This window comes from Perca flavescens, chromosome 3 (assembly GCF_004354835.1).
Source record: "Perca flavescens isolate YP-PL-M2 chromosome 3, PFLA_1.0, whole genome shotgun sequence".
In the NCBI taxonomy this organism is placed as follows: domain Eukaryota; kingdom Metazoa; phylum Chordata; class Actinopteri; order Perciformes; family Percidae; genus Perca; species Perca flavescens.
The window spans coordinates 9,035,796-9,054,272 of NC_041333.1; the positions used below are offsets into that span (position 1 = coordinate 9,035,796).

Here is an 18,477-nt window from a genome sequence, read left to right on the forward strand (position 1 = left end):
GAAGGTTCTAGACATACTGCCAGAATGATCACAAATGTAATTACCCACATTTAAAGGACCACCCAAAATTTATACAAACAACCCCAAAATGGTTGTCCTATTTCAGTTTCCAACGTCAGTATTTGTTTCTGGAAGTTTACTATAGCCAATTCAAATTACTCTTAATTCAATTTAAATTAGAGTTTGATCTTACCCTGCTGCTTGAAATTGCTTCCGTCTTAATAGATCAGTGTTGGGTCAGTAGAGCCCTCCGTGGTTTCTGATCCTCTCTCTCTGAATGCTTTTTGGGCGAGGTAGAGGCAAAGATCGTTTGATCTCGGATCGCAAGTCCTCAGTCAACCACGGAGTCTCTCTTATCTGAGCCCCGCACATGATCCCCATCCTCGTCGCCATTTTTGTCGTGGAAGTTTCCTTTGCAGCAGGGGGAAGAGTTTGAGAGTTTAGTCTCTTCAACAATGTTACACATTCAAAAAACAGTAAAGTTACCAGTCTGATAAACAGTAACTAATCATTAGTGCTTGAATCACAGTCAATCAGTAACTAATCATTAACTAACCATTCGTTACTCATTCATTCCTCATTCGTTCCTCATTCGTTAATCATTAACTACCTGCTTTTTTGTGTACCTTATTGTAAAGTGTTACCAAATATGTTCCAGAGCTCTACAGCCACAGCAGCTCATTAGTAGTAGTAGTAGTAAACTGAAACACACAAAGAAACTTTACTTTAAAGAAACTACAGGTTGAAGAACATCCTATAAAAGTAGTGCACAGCGTGTGGTGGCATAAGCAACACAGAAGGATAACATTTAGCCGAAACATTAATTGCTACCACATACGGCTAGAACAGATGATAGGCATTACTGTCAGTTTGCTCCAGTTCCCTCCGTGAATGACGGGAACTTGCGTCTGGCTATCACCCTGCACGACATAAGAATCCACACAACGTGGTGCGCTCATTCAGAGGTAAGGGACTAATGACTGAAACTGGCTTTTTATCACTGGCAACATGACCATGTGATGCGACTACATGCACAAATCAGCTGGTTTCCCACAATATCGTCAACACATTTCTTACAAATCCAATGTAGTAATATTAACTTAAAAGGTAATATTATTACATTTCCTTCTGGAATGCGCTTACCACGCATCGCAGATCTTTCTATCTCAGTGTGTAACCCCAAAAAGGGTTCCATGGGCAGGGTATGCAAATTAGTTCCACCCCAAGCTATTCAGAACATTATGTAGGAGACATAACATAACATGCAATAGTGTCTGTGAGTCTTTAGTTGCTGAGGCTCAGACATCCATGGCGCACAGGAGGCGGGATGCACGGATCCATCTTCCCAGGAACAAACGCTGTGTCGGGGGGGCAAACTCATGTGATGCGTAATTGATTCCGTGGATGATTTGTAGGCTATTAAGTGAACAAGGTGTACCCGGTCCACCACTGGGCCGTCTTGACTGTCTTAATTCTGCACATATTTCTGGTACTGTAATCCTATTTACTATTTCATTATTTTATCCATGCGTGGCACAGCGGATCCATGCACACTATCACCTACACCTGTCACATGGAGATGCTGGCCTCACTAACCTCTCCTCCTCGGAGTCGGATCTCCCTCACACTGGATTCAGTTTCACTGAGCCTACTAACACTTCGTAATAAATGGCATTACATCAGTGGGTTCAAACTGCTATTGTGCGTAATTTGGACTGACTGAGATGCATGTTGTTCTGTAATGGGTGTGGCGCTGCCACTATTCTTTTGATTTGCACTTCGATATAGACTTTTTTTTTATTTCTGCCATGGTTCGGTGCATTCACCGCCCGGTCACCATTTGCCACTCTGGGCATTTTCTTTTATTGCTTATCCGAAATGACAAACCTCCACCTCCGCAATCAGCACCTCAACCTCACAGTCGGTAAAGGTTTTTTTCCCGTCTGCAGCGGGATAACCCGTTGTGATTGGACAAAGAATGACGTCGGGGTCGCATTTATTGTAATTTCCATATTCATTTATGGGAGGAGACAAGGCGGGGTCGGTGGCTCGTTCATGTGCGCTCAAATTCACGCGGAATTTCCTGAGACACCGGAGCAATCCCGGAAGTGGAACGTCAAGGAAATAGACTACTTCAGGCCTAAACAGTCTCAAAATTCGCAATTACAACTCATGCCTTGTGCTTGTAACTTCTGTGTCGCACAGGAACATAGGATAATTATGTGTCCGTTGCTCAGACTTTGTAAAACCTCACTGTTAAAAATAGTATTCATTTCATAATTAATTATTTATATATTAATTATATAATGAAATGTTAATAATATTACACATGCACAAAATAATTCTACAGATACAAAACTTTTAAACACAATAGTTCTATAGTTACAAAACCTTTTTACAAGCTCAAATACATAAATGACCCTTATTTAATCCTATAACCTGAGCCATTTTACGATATTTCCTATCACACATCCTATAGCAGAGGGAGCCAGTGATTTGGACATTTAAAACAAATCTATCCAATATGTCTTGTGCACATCAAATTACAGTCTCTCCCAGAGGGGACTGGAAATTCTCCAAATATTCACCAAGCCTAGAGTCTTACACATCCTCTGTAAAGTAAGAGAGGCTCTGGGGGCCCTGCGTACTGCAACCCCACCATAGTCCAGAACCTGTTCCAGTATCAAGTTAAAATCACCCCCTAGAACAATATGGTGGTTCCCTTCAGCTTATAATTTCCTTTCCAAATCTATAAAAATACCTGGTCATTTACATTAGGTGCATATATGTCAGCCAAAATTAGTTTGTGCCCTTGTATTTCAACCCGCACGATAATAACTCTTCCAGAATTTTTCTTAATTTGTATAATCAATTTAAATTGCAAGTGTTTGATAGTCAATGTTGCAAACCACCTACTCCTTCTACAGCCCACGATATGAAACACATATCCAACCCACACTCCTCACAATATTTCAGATTCCACAGTGGACATATGCTGTCAGAAGTCTGCCGGCATCATGTTATTAGCCTGTTGCTTTTCTGCTCTCGCCGTAGTAGCACCGCCATCATGGCTCTTCCCAGCCTCATCTCTGCTGGGGTGCAAATTCTTCTTAATATCTCTGAAGGCCGTTGACTTTTAGCCTATGAAAATTTTTTGGCTTCCACTATGTTTCTCATCCAAGCTTCCGGGATTGCTCCGGTGCCGCAGGATGTATTTTCCGTTTCCCTCCGCTTTCTTTATGTTGGAATTTTAAACTCTGGTGGATTTATGAGGAATGTGGTTAACTGCTCCTCAGATCTCTGCAGGGTAAATCCAGAGGCGTGATACACCTACATGCTCCCCTGCTCCTTCATGACTCGGGGGATGTGGTGTGCGGGGTGCCCTCTTTGTTTCTGATAGATCAGAATGATGAAAGGTGAAAGGGAAACTTTGCTTATTTTCAAACGGCTCTGTGATGTTTCCATCCACACATTTTTATCATCATAGCGATGTTTTGATAGCGTCGTTGTCTTATTATAGCTTGATATGTTGCTATCAGCCGACACATAAGCACTATTACAACTTGTGCAATATTAATTATTTGTATGTCCGCAATCCATTTTGGCTAGCAAACTTTGTTCGCAAATGTTGGCTTGAATGTTGTGCGATTCAGTGTGAAAATAAATGGACACTTTAAAATGTCTCAAATCTATTCCATATACCAATTTGACCGCAAAACGGCATGTGGCGTCATTAAGCACAGGTTTTTATTCGCTTTAAAGTCGTGGGATGGAAACACACTTTAACCGGCTCAGAGCCAGGAAAATCAGCAAAGTCTCCCATGATTGACTTAGACCTCAGCTACATTGTCAGCAGCATCAACAGCGTGTGGATGGTATAACGTAAAGGTGTGTGTGTGAGTATGTGTGTTTCTGTCACAACCTCTGTTGCTGCTGTTGTTAGCTAGCTCACTTTTGACCCAGATCAGGCAGGATTTATAGTCATACATAAAACCTTGATAAACATTTTAGTGGACATTAAATTAGTAAACGCCCACGAGTGCAGGATGATGTCATTAGACATTTGAAACCATTTCACTGGAAGACAACAGTTCATGTTTTATTTTTAACATATATTTGGCATATGACAAGAGAAAAATGAAATTAACACTTGGGAAAGGCATTTTTCACTTCACGAGGGCTTTAAATTCTTCCCAAACAGTAGACTTGTGTTATGTGTATTCACATGTTCATCTCACTGGGTTTACTGATGTGTTTCTGAGCTGCTAGAAGATTCTCTACAGAACAACCTGAGAAAGTTTGTTCTGGTCACAGCTGTGATCCAAATGTGCTGCTTTATACAGATGTTTTACCTTCTGACTTTCTTCTCAGAACTCCAGGCTGAAGGGAAACAAAACTCAGAAGGTAAATAGAGAAACAATAAAGAATCATTATGGCAGAATCAGCAGTTAAATATTTTTACTGATGACTTTCCTGTTTCTGTTCAGAGTCTCTCAGGTTGGTGGGAGGAGAAAGTCGCTGCACAGGAACACTGGAGCTGAAACATTATGAAAAATGGAGACCAGTGAATGACCTTGACTCTGTCTGGACCCTGAGGACAGCAGCTGTTGTCTGCAAAAAGTTGGACTGTGGATCTGCTCTTTCTGTTAGACGGAGAAAAGAGTCCCCATACAGATCTGTGTGGGACATCAGGTCTTACTGTTTTGAGTCAGGATCTGCGATTAGTGCGTGTACAACATCACATTTCTCTGACTACCGCCTGGATCTCAACTGCTCAGGTAAGCCCATCAGTGACATCATCTATGACAGCAATCCCACTAAACGTAAAACCACTAAACCTTTCTGTAAAACTTGTCATTTTCTGCATGAAGTTTGCTAGCTCAAAATTTCTTGTTTCCCCTAGCAAGGGCATTTTGAGAATGGCAACACACAGAAAGCTGGGAGGGGGGGGGTGCTGAAAACATGGCGCTTTCATGCCACCTCGGAATAACAGGGAACGCCCCCGTGGTTACGTTGTTTTTCCGACTGGTAACGTTCACATGGTCAGGATGCGTGTTCTTCTTCTTCTGTTATATTAGTGTTTGGCATAACAACTTTTTGCATCACTGCCACCAACGGTTGGCCGTAGCCGAGAGCATCAGGTGGTGAAAACATGGAGGCCACAATAACTAAAGATCTGCTGCTGTTTTCTTATACGAGCATCCAAACAGCACATGGACAGGTGTTTGTTTGTGTTATCTGCAGGACAACCAATGGAAAAAGACACAGATAATGTGTTGTTTTTTTATACATAGGCCTATTTATTAATAATTTGAAACATATTATGTCTGTGTATGTTTATTGGCAGAGGCATTTGTCCACATTAAACAGTTTATTGTCATTAAAATATGTTCAGTGAACCAAAGTCGTCTCCATCAAACGTCAGTTGTCAACAACGCGTCACCAACTGGGGAACTCAGTTATCAAAATCCAGCCTGAGTTTCCCACCTCTGATTCCCACAGGAAGTTACATGAATAGTGACACCCTAGACACCCTGCAGCCAATCAGAATTGAGTACTCACCCAGACCATGGTATAAATGTAAATGTGACGGTCACATTTATGCAATCCGTGCAGATATAAGGATATGTTTTGTTGTTAATGATGAACTCATTTTGGAACTGTGCTGATTCCAATTTGAATCACTGAACTGTTGTTTCATGACATCTTTTTATTTTGTGTTTGGTGCCTTTTTTGTCTCTCTATTTGATCTACTATCATCTCTCCAGACTCTGTCAGGCTGGTGAATGGGACCAGTCTGTTCTCAGGCAGACTGGAGGTGAAGACTACCCAGTCTACCCAGAGGTGGTCCTCAGTGTGTGAAGCTGACTTTGACCAGCAGGATGCAGAGGTGGTGTGTAGGGAGCTTGGCTGTGGAGCTCTTTCAGTCCTCCAGGGGGTGCTCTATGGAGAAGTGGAGGCTCCAATAAGGACCAAAGAGTTCCAGTGTGGAGACCATAAGTCTGCTCTCCTGGACAGTAAAAGCTCAGGCTCAGATGGAAACGTCACCTGCCCACCTGGAAAAGCTGTTGGACTCACCTGCTCAGGTAGAAGAGGAGCAGTTTTGATTTGGTCATTTCTGTTCAAATTCACTTTATTCTTTTGCGGACAATTCTCTTGTTTCTGTTCAGAACCAGTCAGGTTGGTGGGAGGACTCAGTCGCTGTACAGGATCACTGGAGGTGAAACATCAGGGAGACTGGAGACCAGTGATTGTCTCTGGCTGGACCATGAAGGTGGCAGCTGTTGCCTGCAGAGAGTTGGACTGTGGCTCTGCTGTTTCTGTAGGACAGAGAAAAGAGTCCTTGAGCAGATCTGTGTGGAGGATCTGGTCTGACTGTGTTCAGTCTGGATCTGGTCTGAGGGAGTGTGCATCTTCAGTTTCCTCTTCCTACATCCTGGATCTCACCTGCTCAGGTCAGCCGATCCTTAGTCTCGCATTGCCAGACCTATGTCCACAACACTGTGGAGTAAAGTCTGGCTACATCACACATACATTCTGGGATAGAACAAAAACACTGGCTTATTTGCATTTATTTAAACAAATCACAATATTCTTGGGCGGCGCTAAGCAGTGACAGTGGCTCTGCAAAATAGTCTCGGGAAGGAACTTGTTTTGGTGGAACATTTGCACCCCGCAAAAGAAAATGTCACATACAATATTAAATACAGTTAACTATCACATACAGTAAAGTCAGCTTTTTAAATTAGCTGGATACATGGTTAAACCTCATTGGCTCTTACCACTTTGTCCACAGCAATCCTACCAATTGATCCCAAAACCTCCCAGTTAGAGAGCAAATGCTGTAAACATATTCTTTGTAAATCTTTACAATCATTCTCCGAAAGAACCAAGCAGGCCTGCCTTGTTGCACGATCAAACTTTTCTTTAAAACTTGCCATTTTCAGCGTGAAGCCTGCTAGCTCAAAGTTTGTTGTTGTTTACCCTAGCAAAGGCATTTTGAGAACGGCAACACACAGAGAGTGGAAGGGGCCTGGCGTCACGTGCCAGATGTCAGGCTTTATCCTGAAAATTTACTTTTGTTGATCCTGACTAGCCCATCAGTGACATAATCTATGACATCATCTATGCAGTAATGTACTCAGGTTGACACACACTTGCACCAGCTAGAATTGCAGCAGACTGTCTCCCTCAGCCATAATGGAGTCTGATGAGCTGCTCCCTTAGTAAATTCGGTGCTGAATGCACCAAAATATATCGGTCTATATGAAACATACCTGTTTATGTCTGCTGCTTTAGGAGTCCCCTAGGCCAACCAGCCACCAGCCTGAAAGGACTCCTTCAGCTTGATAGCCTTAAAAGGAGAGTCCAGCCCCTATCCCTTTTATATTTTAGGGATCATTTTCTAAACTGATTTTTATTTTGGGTTACAGATCTTTTTAGAAAAAAGAAAGTCTGAAAACTTTTGAACTTATCTGTGTGGAGAGAAAAGATTGTTGAGTACTTAAGCAGAAGGAACAGAATAGAGAATTCTGCAGAGGATGATGTCGTTTTAAAAAAAGTGGAAAACAATTGTTAGTGTAAAGGGCACTTATAATGTAGAGTGAAGTGCTGCCTTTCTAAGGAACTTTTCAAAAGAGGAGACAATACCAAAATAGTTTACTCAGAACATATAGCCGGCATTTATTAAACATCAATTATCCAACAGTATGACCTTGTTTCTCTTTTCTTTTGTAATGTCCTTTTAGTTGTGAAAATCAGTATTTCTCTTAGTTTTCAACCTTTTTCCACATACGTTGAGAAAAAAACTAAAAAAAAATTACCTCAGAGCTCTGATAAAATAACCCCAAAATAATAAACCAAAGTCCATCTACCCGGGTAGTATGTTTTTTTAAAGTGTGGTGAGATCTCGCACTTATCTGTACGATGCAAAGAAGAAATGGTGAGTAGAAGCAGTCCATGTTGCAGGCAAGATGATCATCCACGCCCTCTGCTCCTCTGCCTTGTGTGTCCAATGGCGAACACGTCCAATGGAACTCCCTCTCTCTCTCTCCCTCTCTCTCGTTCTCTCTCTTTCTCGTTCTCTCTCTCAAATCATGCATAAAAAAAACCAACCTGCAGGGCAATATTCAAATACTTTCTCAATAACTACCAGATCTGGGAATCTCTTAATCATGAATTGTAGTAACTTAAATTCTTATTTTCACTACACACATGAAACTCAAGCACTAGCATACCAAGTAGTAACATAGCTTCAACATAGCATGGAATAGCACTTCAAATCATTAAACTCATGTTCAACTCCGATTGTTTTTTTTTAACTTACGCAGTACACATAAATACATTTTCACACAATGCATTAAACAACTGAATTAACAGCAGAAAAATAGAGCTAACTTTGCGTGCTTGACTCGGTAAAACACATCTATCACACTATGTCTGCTAGTAACACAACGGACGAACACGTGTAAAACATTCACCGGAGAAAAGGATAGAAGTAAATAAACTTGTCATAAATTCAACCCCTTTTCTCTGCTTTTCCTTCCTTAGAAGTAGGTTTCGTGAGAAAAACACTTCTTAAACTAGCTCTTAAGTGTTATTTTTTTAAACTTTGTTCACTCACTGTGGAAAATCTAAACATGGCTTCAGCTCACTATTGTTCTGTTGTTTTTTTTCCTTATTTTTTTCCCTTATTTTCTTCTTCTTCACTCTAAAAATCAGTGTAGCAGTTTTCCCACTATGCAGCGCCACCACTGCCACCTACTGGACAAATATGGTGTGCAAAGAAAATAGAACCACAAGTAATCAAGAATACATTAACATAACATAATATCAAGCTAGAAATAACCTAATCCTGTTTGTAGGCTATTTTCGAGTGGGTTACATCAGCTTATTAAATTTAAATTGGATGGTAACATTGCTGCAGTCTGTGGTGTTATAAAGATGTGTTCTGTTGTTAATGATGAACTTATGTTGTGATTGTGCTGTTGTTTCATGACATCTTTTTTTTGTTTGGTGTCTTTTATCGCTCTCTATTTGATCTACTATCATCTCTCCAGACTCTGTCAGGCTGGTGAATGGGACCAGTCTGTGCTCAGGCAGACTGGAGGTGAAGACTACCCAGTCTACCCAGAGGTGGTCCTCAGTGTGTGAAGCTGACTTTGACCAGCAGGATGCAGAGGTGGTGTGTAGGGAGCTTGGCTGTGGGGCTCCTTCAGTCCTCCAGGGGGTGCTCTATGGAGAAGTGGAGGCTTCAATGAGGACCAAAGAGTTCCATTGTGGAGGCCATGAGTCTTCTCTCATGGACTGTAAAAGCTCAGGCTCAGATGGAAACACCTGCTCATCTGGAAAAGCTGTTGGGCTCACCTGCTCAGGTAGAAGAGGAGCAGCTTTGATTTGGTCATTTCTGTTCAAATTCACTTTATTCTTTTGCGGACGACTCTTGTTTCTGTTCAGAACCAGTCAGGTTGGTGGGAGGACTCAGTCGCTGTACAGGATCACTGGAGGTGAAACATCAGGGAGACTGGAGACCAGTGATTGTCTCTGGCTGGACCATGAAGGTGGCAGCTGTTGCATGCAGAGAGCTGGGCTGTCCTTCTCCTGTTTCTGTAGAACGGAGGAAAGAGTACTCAGTCCGATCTGTTTGGATGATTAGCTCTGACTGTGTTCAGTCTGGATCTACTCTGAGGGAGTGTGCAGAGTCAGATTCCTATTCCTCCATCCTTTATATCATCTGCTCAGGTAATGACACAATCTATGACATCATGTATGACAGAAATACCTGCCTGCCTTTCAAAATACCTGCCTGCCGAAATGCTTAACTTCTTATCTGCATTGGCGAGCTGCCTACCGAAATGCATGCCTGCCTGTCAAACTGCTAAACTGCCTGCGGAACTGCCAGCCTGCGGAACTGCCTGCTGAACTATCTGCCGAACTGCCTTCCTACCTGCTGAACTGGAATTATTGTCTCCATGTCCACATGGACATTTCACTGCCACTGTTCATTCCCTGTAAGCTATGTTGCTTTTGAAATTATGTATTGTATAAAGTATTGAGTGTTTTCTATAATGTTTTACTTTAAATGGTCAGAGAGGCTGTTTGTAAATTTTTCCATGCGCCCAGTAATGTCACTACAGCTAATATCATTAGACATTTCAGCAGCAAAACTAACTGTAGTTATAAACTTGAGCGAGGAAACAGAACTAGACCTTTATAGCTTCTGAAATAATTCTAATGAAGTTGCTGTTTCTCTCTGGGGACACTATTAAAGCCGACAGAAGCTCTGCTAGGTTCATATTTTAGATAAAGTTAAAAATATATTCCTTGTAAATGTATTATTTCACCCACCCACTATTAATCAGAATGTTAATATGATCAGACCAGTCAATATTACCTCTCTCCTTCTTCTCCACTCTCTCTGTGTCACACCTCTTAGTTTACATGCCACAGGTAAAAACAGGCAGAGCAGAGGATACATCAGTGTATCCTCGATTATAGCTCCTCCCGGAAACCTCCTTGTTCTTTTATCCTCGCTCCTCAATGTGCGTTTTAGCAATTGGGACGTGGCTAATAGTGGTAGCCACCATGCTAATGGCATTGATAACTAAGCAAAAGAGTGCTGTCACTAATATTTTAGAGGGTATAAGAAACCGGTTTCTTGCATCCTTGATTTGCAGCCAGTCTGTCACTCCCTCTCTGCTAGCGTTACTAAGTCTCTACCGTAGCTTTGTGCTCTTGGATCTCACGATGGCTGAATCTCACTTCCCTTAAAATACATCCACAATTCCTTCCTGTGCCTCCTCTCACTCCCTCCCACCGAGGAAGCATGGGGGAGAGGAAGGAAATCCTGCGAGGAGAGAGGAAATGAGGAGATGTGTTTTTAGAGGGATGATGAGACGTCCTTTCCTCTGAAGTGTCATGTGAATTTGTGAGGCATTATGGGTGAAGCTAGCAACGGCTTTCTGCAGCACGGCTTCCAGGAAGGCTGCTCTCCTGTTTCCTCGCTCATAGCTCCTCAGAGATCCTCGCTCCCCAGGGCAAGAATAAGAGACCGCCTTTACCAAGGAGGCCCAGAACAACTTCTGGTTTAACTGTGTAGCTGTCAAATGACAGAAGTGAGATTCATATATATGTATATGGGGACAGAGTATGTTTGGTAACCCTGCTATAACCCTGCTTATTAGCTTATAAGAGTGATAGGTGTAAGCGATATGTGTCCATGTTAAAGTGATTTTAGATTTCAGGTCCCTACAGTTTGTGTTAACTGGGAGCTGTTGGACTCATGATGTTGTGTGATGTGATATCTCTCCATGTGTTTGATCAGATCTGAGGCCTTTTATCATCAGAGCGGTTGTCCTACTGCTGACTTTGCTGTTGGTGAACGCTGCTTTTTGCTTCTACTATAAGGTACGAAAACATGCCTGTTGTTTAGACAACTGGTCCCCAACCTGGATGTTGCAAGGCCCTATTCATTTTAAGGGGTGTAAGACAACTTTTTAAACCAACTAAATATTATGTAAACACATTATAACAGCGTTCACACAGCCAAGTAAACGTTAGCGACAGACATTTAAGAACCATGAACAGCAATCACAGCATTTTGGAAATCACCACCACAAACAAGCAATATTGTTAATAAATAATATTATTAGATAAGCATAGGGGCATTTTAATTGTTATGGTTTATTTGGGAAGATGGTCGTTATGCCGAATTACAGTAAATGTACATAATCAACTTTATTCAAGACACAAAGGTCCATAGAGACAACACAATACAGATATATATAACAGATATATATACATATATATATATATATATATATATATATATATATATAAAATACAAAACATTTAAGAATGGTGCCGATGAGGCATCATTTATAAAACATATACAGGCTTCGAGTCCAATGTTTCCAAAAGCAAGATGTGTACCTTGTGTCACTCTTAGAAACATCAACTATAGACAAAATGATCATATTCTTAGACCCTGTCAGTCTGCACATGAATCTATACATAACATTTCTTAAAACAGCGTTAAAGGTGGGCACATTGTTAGACACAAACATTTCACTGGCACTACTCCACCTAGGAATTTTAAGCACAATTCTCAGTGCATCATTGTAAGCCACTTGAAGTTTTTTCATTTTTGACTCACTAAAATTACACCACAGGTGGGCGGTATACAGTGGAGTGCAATAGCTTTTGAACAGTGAGATTTTATACATGTTTTTTTTTACATGTTATACAGACACATTATAACATTTACAGATTGAGCGGTTAATTCTTCATGACTGTTTTACCAAATAAACCTTAACATGTGGCATACAGTGGCCATGGTGGCCAGAATAATATCAGTTTGCACAGTGGCCTAGATTTTTTATTAACTTACCCAATGATGATCGCTTTACTTGAAACAACTGTTCAGGTCACTTGTAATGCTATGAAATGCCTCTCAAAAGCCTTGATGTTCTGGGGTACCCTGATAACTCACCTGTTGGAGCGTGCGCCACATGTGCCAAGGCTCAGTCCTTAACCGGAGTGGCCCGGTTTGAGTCTGACCTGCGGCCCTTTGCTGCATGTCATTCCCCCTCTCTCTTCCTGTCTGCAGATGTCCTCTTAAATAAAGGTCCCAAAAAGCCCCAAAAATGGAGAGGGGATTTTTTGACTCAAACCTATTAATTGATCCTAAACATTAACTAAATTATAATTGTTTTGAAATCCTTGTTCTTAATCTTTCACATCCAACTTGAAAAACATTACAGCCAATTCTATTTGTTTTTGTGTACCACGCTCCAGGTCTGTATTCTGAATTTTTATTAATGAACGTCTGTTACATTCAAGCCATTGCCAAATGAGTTGATACAAAGCTAATTAAGACTATCAGCTCCACAAAACTCTCTCTGTATTTCTCAGTATGACTATGTTCAGAAGATTGTGTCGTACGGCGACTTTGCTGCACAGAAGCTCGAGGGAAGATAATTAACTCTTCTGCATGCGCTATCAAGGAAGGCTTGTATCATGTGGAAGTGCCGTGGGGGCAACATAAACTACGCACTATAGCTTTTTAATCAGACAAAGTTACTATTGTAGGTGATTTTAACATTCATGTGGACGTTGACAACGACAGCCTTAGTATTGTGTTTATGTCACTTCTAGATTCAATTGGTTTCAGTCAGTATGCACAAACCCACTCACTTTTTCAACCACACCCTCGACCTTGTGCTGGCATATGACATCGGAATTGAAGATTTAAAAGTATTTCCACAGAATCCTCTATTATCAAACCATTCTTCATTAACTTGTGAATTCTTCTAACCCGACTTCACGACATTTGATAAAAGTTTTTACATTAGATGGCTATCTGATAGTGCTATAGCTAAATTTAAGGACGTGCTTCTAACAGTATTTCATTCAGTGCCATGCCTTCATATAACAGAATACTCCAAAAGAACAAAAGAAATTAGCACTTTGGTATAACTCCCAAACCCGTGAATTAAAACAAACCTCACATAAACTTGAAAGTAAATGGCATTCCACCAATCTGGAAGAATCTCATTTAGACTGGCAAGACAGTCTGAAAACATATAGGAAGGCCCTCAGGAATGCCAGGGCAGCCTATTACTCATCATTTTTAGAAGAAAACAAGAACAACTGCTCTTGGGGGGGAAATTGTTGGGTCTTTGTGTGGTCTAGACCTACTCTATCTGTAAAGTGTCCTGAGATAACTGTTGTTATGATTAGACACTATAGATAAAATTGAATTGAATTGAATCCAAAATCCCTTGTTTCACACAAACTTTCTGCAGTTATTGTATTCACTATTTGGGGTTAATTGTGTGCTGTCATGTCTCTCCAGGCCAGCAGGGGGCAGCAGACAGACATACAGGAGAGCATTGAGCTACATGATTATAACCTGGGTGTTGCTGCAGTTGAAGGAGAGCCAACTGAAGAGGAAGGAGCTCAGGGAGCAGAGTAGCACCTCCAAAGAGCTCATCTCACATCCAGATGGATTTTAATGTGCAAGTTCCCTTGAAAACAAGAATTATTATATTATGTTATATACGATATAGCTCACATCTCTAAGGCCATTGGTTCCTACTGAAAGCGTACAAACACCTGAGAATTTGAAATTTGATTTCCTTGCGGCCGGCACAATTCAAAACCAAAGACAGGCCAACCAGAAACAATGTTGGACAAATAATGTTAAAGATTAAATTGAAACTTGAAACCTTGACATAATCCTCTTAATTCTGTATTACAATATTTAATGTAAATTAAATTGAGTGACATTTGAATTAAATCCTGAGATAACAGAGATGTCAGAGCCACCTGCTGTTCAACACTTCCTCATACTTAAACAAAAGAATAGGTTGATTGCCAATGACTCCTAAAATGACAATATATAACAAGTAACTGCGGTGGAATGTGACCATTCTATTTAACGTTATGGACAAGATTTTTAAGATAGTTACAGTTTTTCTTGATTGCTTTGACCTGCTTAAAGAAGCAGGGATCCACTCGGTTTTCATCATCACTGTCTCAGCAGAGCAGAAGACACCTCTTGCAAATGTGTTAACCTTTTCTCATTGGATTGACATATTTTCCCCACCCTTTTGCAGAACAGTTAACACGGATGTCATTGAAGCAGTCCAAACTCCATTGTTTTAGCCATGGTAACCAAACAGAAACCATCTGTTCCTAACTATTAGGAACTACCTACATCAGTATGACATCACTGAAGCACCTGTTTGACACTCCTTCACACAAATCTTCAATTAGCCGTCAGTCTGCAGGCCTGTGTGTTAACTGTTTTGAAAATGTGGAGTTTGAGTTGACTGCTGTGTCAAAGCAATCAAGAAAAACTGTAACATTGTAGAACAAAACTAGTTCATTTTAGGCCAAAAAAAACACATAGTAAAACATCAGGGATTGGCTTAAAATGATGAATGCTACCTCTTTATGCGGAATTTGGCACTTTTATACTTTGCCATCTCACTTACACGTTTGCTCTCGCGATAATTACTAGCCTCGCAACCTAACAACAATGTAATTATGGGTTGTTATGAGCTGCTTGCACAATCGCCCTACACGGTCGTTTTCATGGTGAATAAAGTCTGTAACGTTGGAGCTGGAGATCTGCACATCGAGGGTTGGTGAACCACATCTGCTGCCATGTTGAGAATCCGTTGGTGTTTGTGATTAAAGACATACAATGCATTAAAGTCATGTAGCTCACAAACAAAGTACAATATTAAAATCAATTTCATGCTTTTTTTCATAACAAATGTTTATTTTTATACAGGAATTTACTTGATTTTGTAACGCATTGCTTATTTTTATACTTAAAGGAATACTTTGGCGATCTTAAAGCAGCTCTGTATCATGTCATATTAGCTTGCCAAGTTATATTTGACCAAAAACAGCATATTCTGCATTAGAAATAGGCCATAAGCCAAAATGAAAAGTATAATTCAGGGTAAGAGGGTTGCAAGTTCTGGGTTTAGATCTTATGTATCCGATATCGGTGGTACCGGACTCAATGACAGTTATGAAGAATGATTACTGAAATTAAGCATTTTTAAATATATATTTTAATTCATGATTTTAACTTTATTTTTTGTACTTTTCTACTCAAAAATGTATCGCATAACATATCAAGACTTTTTATTAACTCTCTCACTATCATCTACTGTGTTCCAACGAAATAAAACCACTTTAATTAAACTATAAATCTCTGAATGAGCTGTTTGTAAGTGTTGTATTTTCTCTCTTAGTTGTGAAAATGTTTTGTTTGCTTTCTTTGAATGTGAGCGCTTTGCATTCAACAGTAGATAATTGGTTTTGTATTCTATCGCCCCTTTAAAAAAGAATTGTTCACATTAGTGACTTAGACACCAGTGCATGGAAAATAGGGTCCAGGTTGAAAAATACCGAAATTACCCTTTCAAGACATCAGTTGGACTCTGACCAACTATGCTTCACATTTTCTAATGATTGATGACTGACAAAATCTCAGCTTTTCCTGCTTGTCATGAAATCAGAAACCACAGTCCTACAAGGTGTGATCTGTCAGCAGCTTCTTATCAAATGACCAGTTTCACAGAAATTCTGTTCAGAGAAGTTAAATGGGATCCACAGAGCGTAAACCTAGGTGCTAAACTATAATTAGTAAACTAAATTAGTTTATTTTATTTTAGTTCTGACTGTTCAATTTCATTTTAGTTTAGTTCTAGTTAGTTTAATTGTTAGAGCAAGGCCGGCTGAAGCTAGGGGCTGGTGTGGAGTCAGCCCACCCAAACGTGCGTCTTGCCCACCCAATCAAAAGTAAACAAAATGTGTTTAGCCAATGGAAAAAAGCAGAGAATATACCTGTACTGTATCTGACTTCTGATTGAGTGGGAAGCCTAAAGCCTGTCTCCAAAGTCACCCACCCTCTTCTTGTTGTGTTCAGGCCATAAGTTCAGAGCTCTGAAGTGTCCAATCCGTCACTTTATGTCCGCTCTGTATAAATACAGATGACCAGCGCGTCTTGTGAGGGGGGACAGGGCCTTCTCTAATCTCTAAATATCTAAACGCGCTTTAGGGTTAGGGTTAGGGTAAGTCAACCATGGTTAAACATTTACATGCTGTTGCACGGCACTGTTGTTACCATGTTTCCGTAAAAATCATGATGTTGCAGTCCATAATCCATTTATGAGTGGTTATCCCTACAGAAGTTAATCTGTTTTATCGGATTTTGAAATTAAAAAGCCATTGAATTTCTAGCACAGAAAATTAATGCATTGACATTACGTATCAGAATTTTTTTTGCCTTTGAATTTTACTTCACATGCAAAATACAATGTATGAAATTCAGCTAATATATATTTTCACCTTGCTCAAATTCAACAGGCCAAATTCAGCTGCAAAATGTAATATATAAAATTTAGTGTTAACATCCGGGAACCCTAGGAAAAGCAATCGATTCTACAATCTGGATCGGGAGTTTGCCATTGCAGCCAACAACTGGAAACCTTTCACAATTTCCATCAGCTATTTCATTACTAAATTCACTTTTGAGACTTTTGAATTTTGAATTGTTGAGAAATTTGAAAAGTAAAATTCAGAGGAAATAAATTCAGATACATAATTTCAATGTATAAATATTCAGTGCTAGAAATACAATGGCTTTTTAATTTAAAAATCTGATTAAACAGATTTACCTCCATAGATCCCCAGCTGAAGTTCATCCATTTTGTTTGCTATAAACCTCACTTTAGAGAGGAAAATGCTGCGTAGTGATATAAGGAGAGCCTAACGTTAGCCCTCCTCTCTTCCCCCCAATGTGTTCACGGTCTTAACCCCGTCTGCAAGATCTTTCGGTTGGGGGAGTGGGTTTTGTAGCCCTCATTAGCGTTGTAGTCTTGGTTTATGTATTAATTACTGTTGTGAAAACAATCCGTTCAGGCGAGATTTCGGAGAACAAAACGACACAAAGCAGGGTTAAGTTCACAATGTTCTAAAGGTTTAATGAGACACACAAGGATATACATATTCTCTAACAATTGCTTCATTTATCAAGTTGAGGTGTAGTAAGATAAGAGAGTCAGGATGGGAGGAAGGATTATCTTAAGGTCTGTTCACACAAATAGGAAAACAGTGTTGCACTCTAGGATACAAATGAAACATATACAGTAAGAACGAATTTCTTCAAACTTCTCAGAATAGAACGTAACATTATTCACAACAATTACTAAAGCATTTAACAATTATAATATGGGAAAAATTGCGTTGCAGGTAAATTTAAGCTTGTGCACTCTGAAGTTGTCTGTGCCCATACAATTATAAGTTAGGGGCTACAGTGCTCCTATAGTAAAAAAAAGATTAGTCTGGAGACTTGGGCCTGTCACACTATTTTTAGGATCACATTTAGTTTCATGAAAATGGGGAACCTGAAACTTCTACTGCCACTTTCAAAAGGTTTCAAACTAATGCCAGCAGTCCATATTCTTTGGTCATTCTTGATGAACAACCATTTTTGGAATCTTAATTCCCACAGGGTAGTGTAAAATCAGATTCTTATATCATTAAATATGAAAATTTGTTGTCAATATCAGAAACAACACATTTTACGCAATGTCTGTGTTTGTGCATGTGTGTGTAAGAGACAGTGAGAGAAAGAGAGAAAGCAGAGTTTAAAGATGTAGAATGCTGGCTCACTTAGCTCAGATACAGCTCATTGCTGGTGAATAAGAACGCTGTCGCTCTGTTGTACAGTACAGGCCAAAGTTTTGGACACACCTTCTCATTTAATGCATTTTCTTTATTTTCATGACTATTTACATTGTAGATTCTCACTGAAGGCATCAACACTATGAATGAACACATATGGTATTATGTACTTAACAAAAAAGTGTGAAATAACTGAAAACATGTCTTATATTTTAGATTCCTCAAAGTAGCCACCCTTTGCTTTTTTGATAGCGCTGCAAACCCTTG

General features: G+C 40.0%; 2 protein-coding genes across 2 annotated transcripts; both read left to right on the top strand.

Annotated features, from left to right (window-relative positions):
* The first annotated feature begins 1,878 nt into the window (after window positions 1-1,878).
* Window positions 1,879-7,754, top strand: LOC114552226 (scavenger receptor cysteine-rich type 1 protein M130-like). The gene is made up of 5 exons (XM_028572873.1): window positions 1,879-1,924; window positions 4,488-4,604; window positions 5,766-6,086; window positions 6,171-6,508; window positions 7,749-7,754. The coding sequence occupies exons 1-5, from the start codon at window positions 1,879-1,881 to the stop codon at window positions 7,752-7,754; spliced, it is 828 nt and encodes a 275-aa protein (XP_028428674.1).
* A 172-nt stretch (window positions 7,755-7,926) lies between these two features.
* On the top strand, window positions 7,927-13,975 carry LOC114552227 (scavenger receptor cysteine-rich type 1 protein M130-like). Its single transcript, XM_028572875.1, has 5 exons — window positions 7,927-7,942; window positions 9,060-9,374; window positions 9,457-9,741; window positions 12,964-12,985; window positions 13,834-13,975. Exons 1-5 carry the CDS (start codon window positions 7,927-7,929, stop codon window positions 13,973-13,975), a joined length of 780 nt encoding a protein of 259 aa, XP_028428676.1.
* The last annotated feature ends 4,502 nt before the right edge of the window (window positions 13,976-18,477 follow it).

Coding starts and splice junctions, on each gene's coding strand:
- LOC114552226 (XM_028572873.1), top strand. CDS start 1,879: ATGACAAACCTCCACCTCCGCAATCAGCACCTCAACCTCACAGTCG. Junction 4,605..5,765: donor CTGGACCCTGAGGACAGCAG/CTGTTGTCTGCA, acceptor CTATCATCTCTC/CAGACTCTGTCAGGCTGGTG. Junction 6,087..6,170: donor TGTTGGACTCACCTGCTCAG/GTAGAAGAGGAG, acceptor GTTTCTGTTCAG/AACCAGTCAGGTTGGTGGGA.
- LOC114552227 (XM_028572875.1), top strand. Junction 9,375..9,456: donor TGTTGGGCTCACCTGCTCAG/GTAGAAGAGGAG, acceptor GTTTCTGTTCAG/AACCAGTCAGGTTGGTGGGA. Junction 9,742..12,963: donor CCTTTATATCATCTGCTCAG/GTAATGACACAA, acceptor GCTGCACAGAAG/CTCGAGGGAAGATAATTAAC.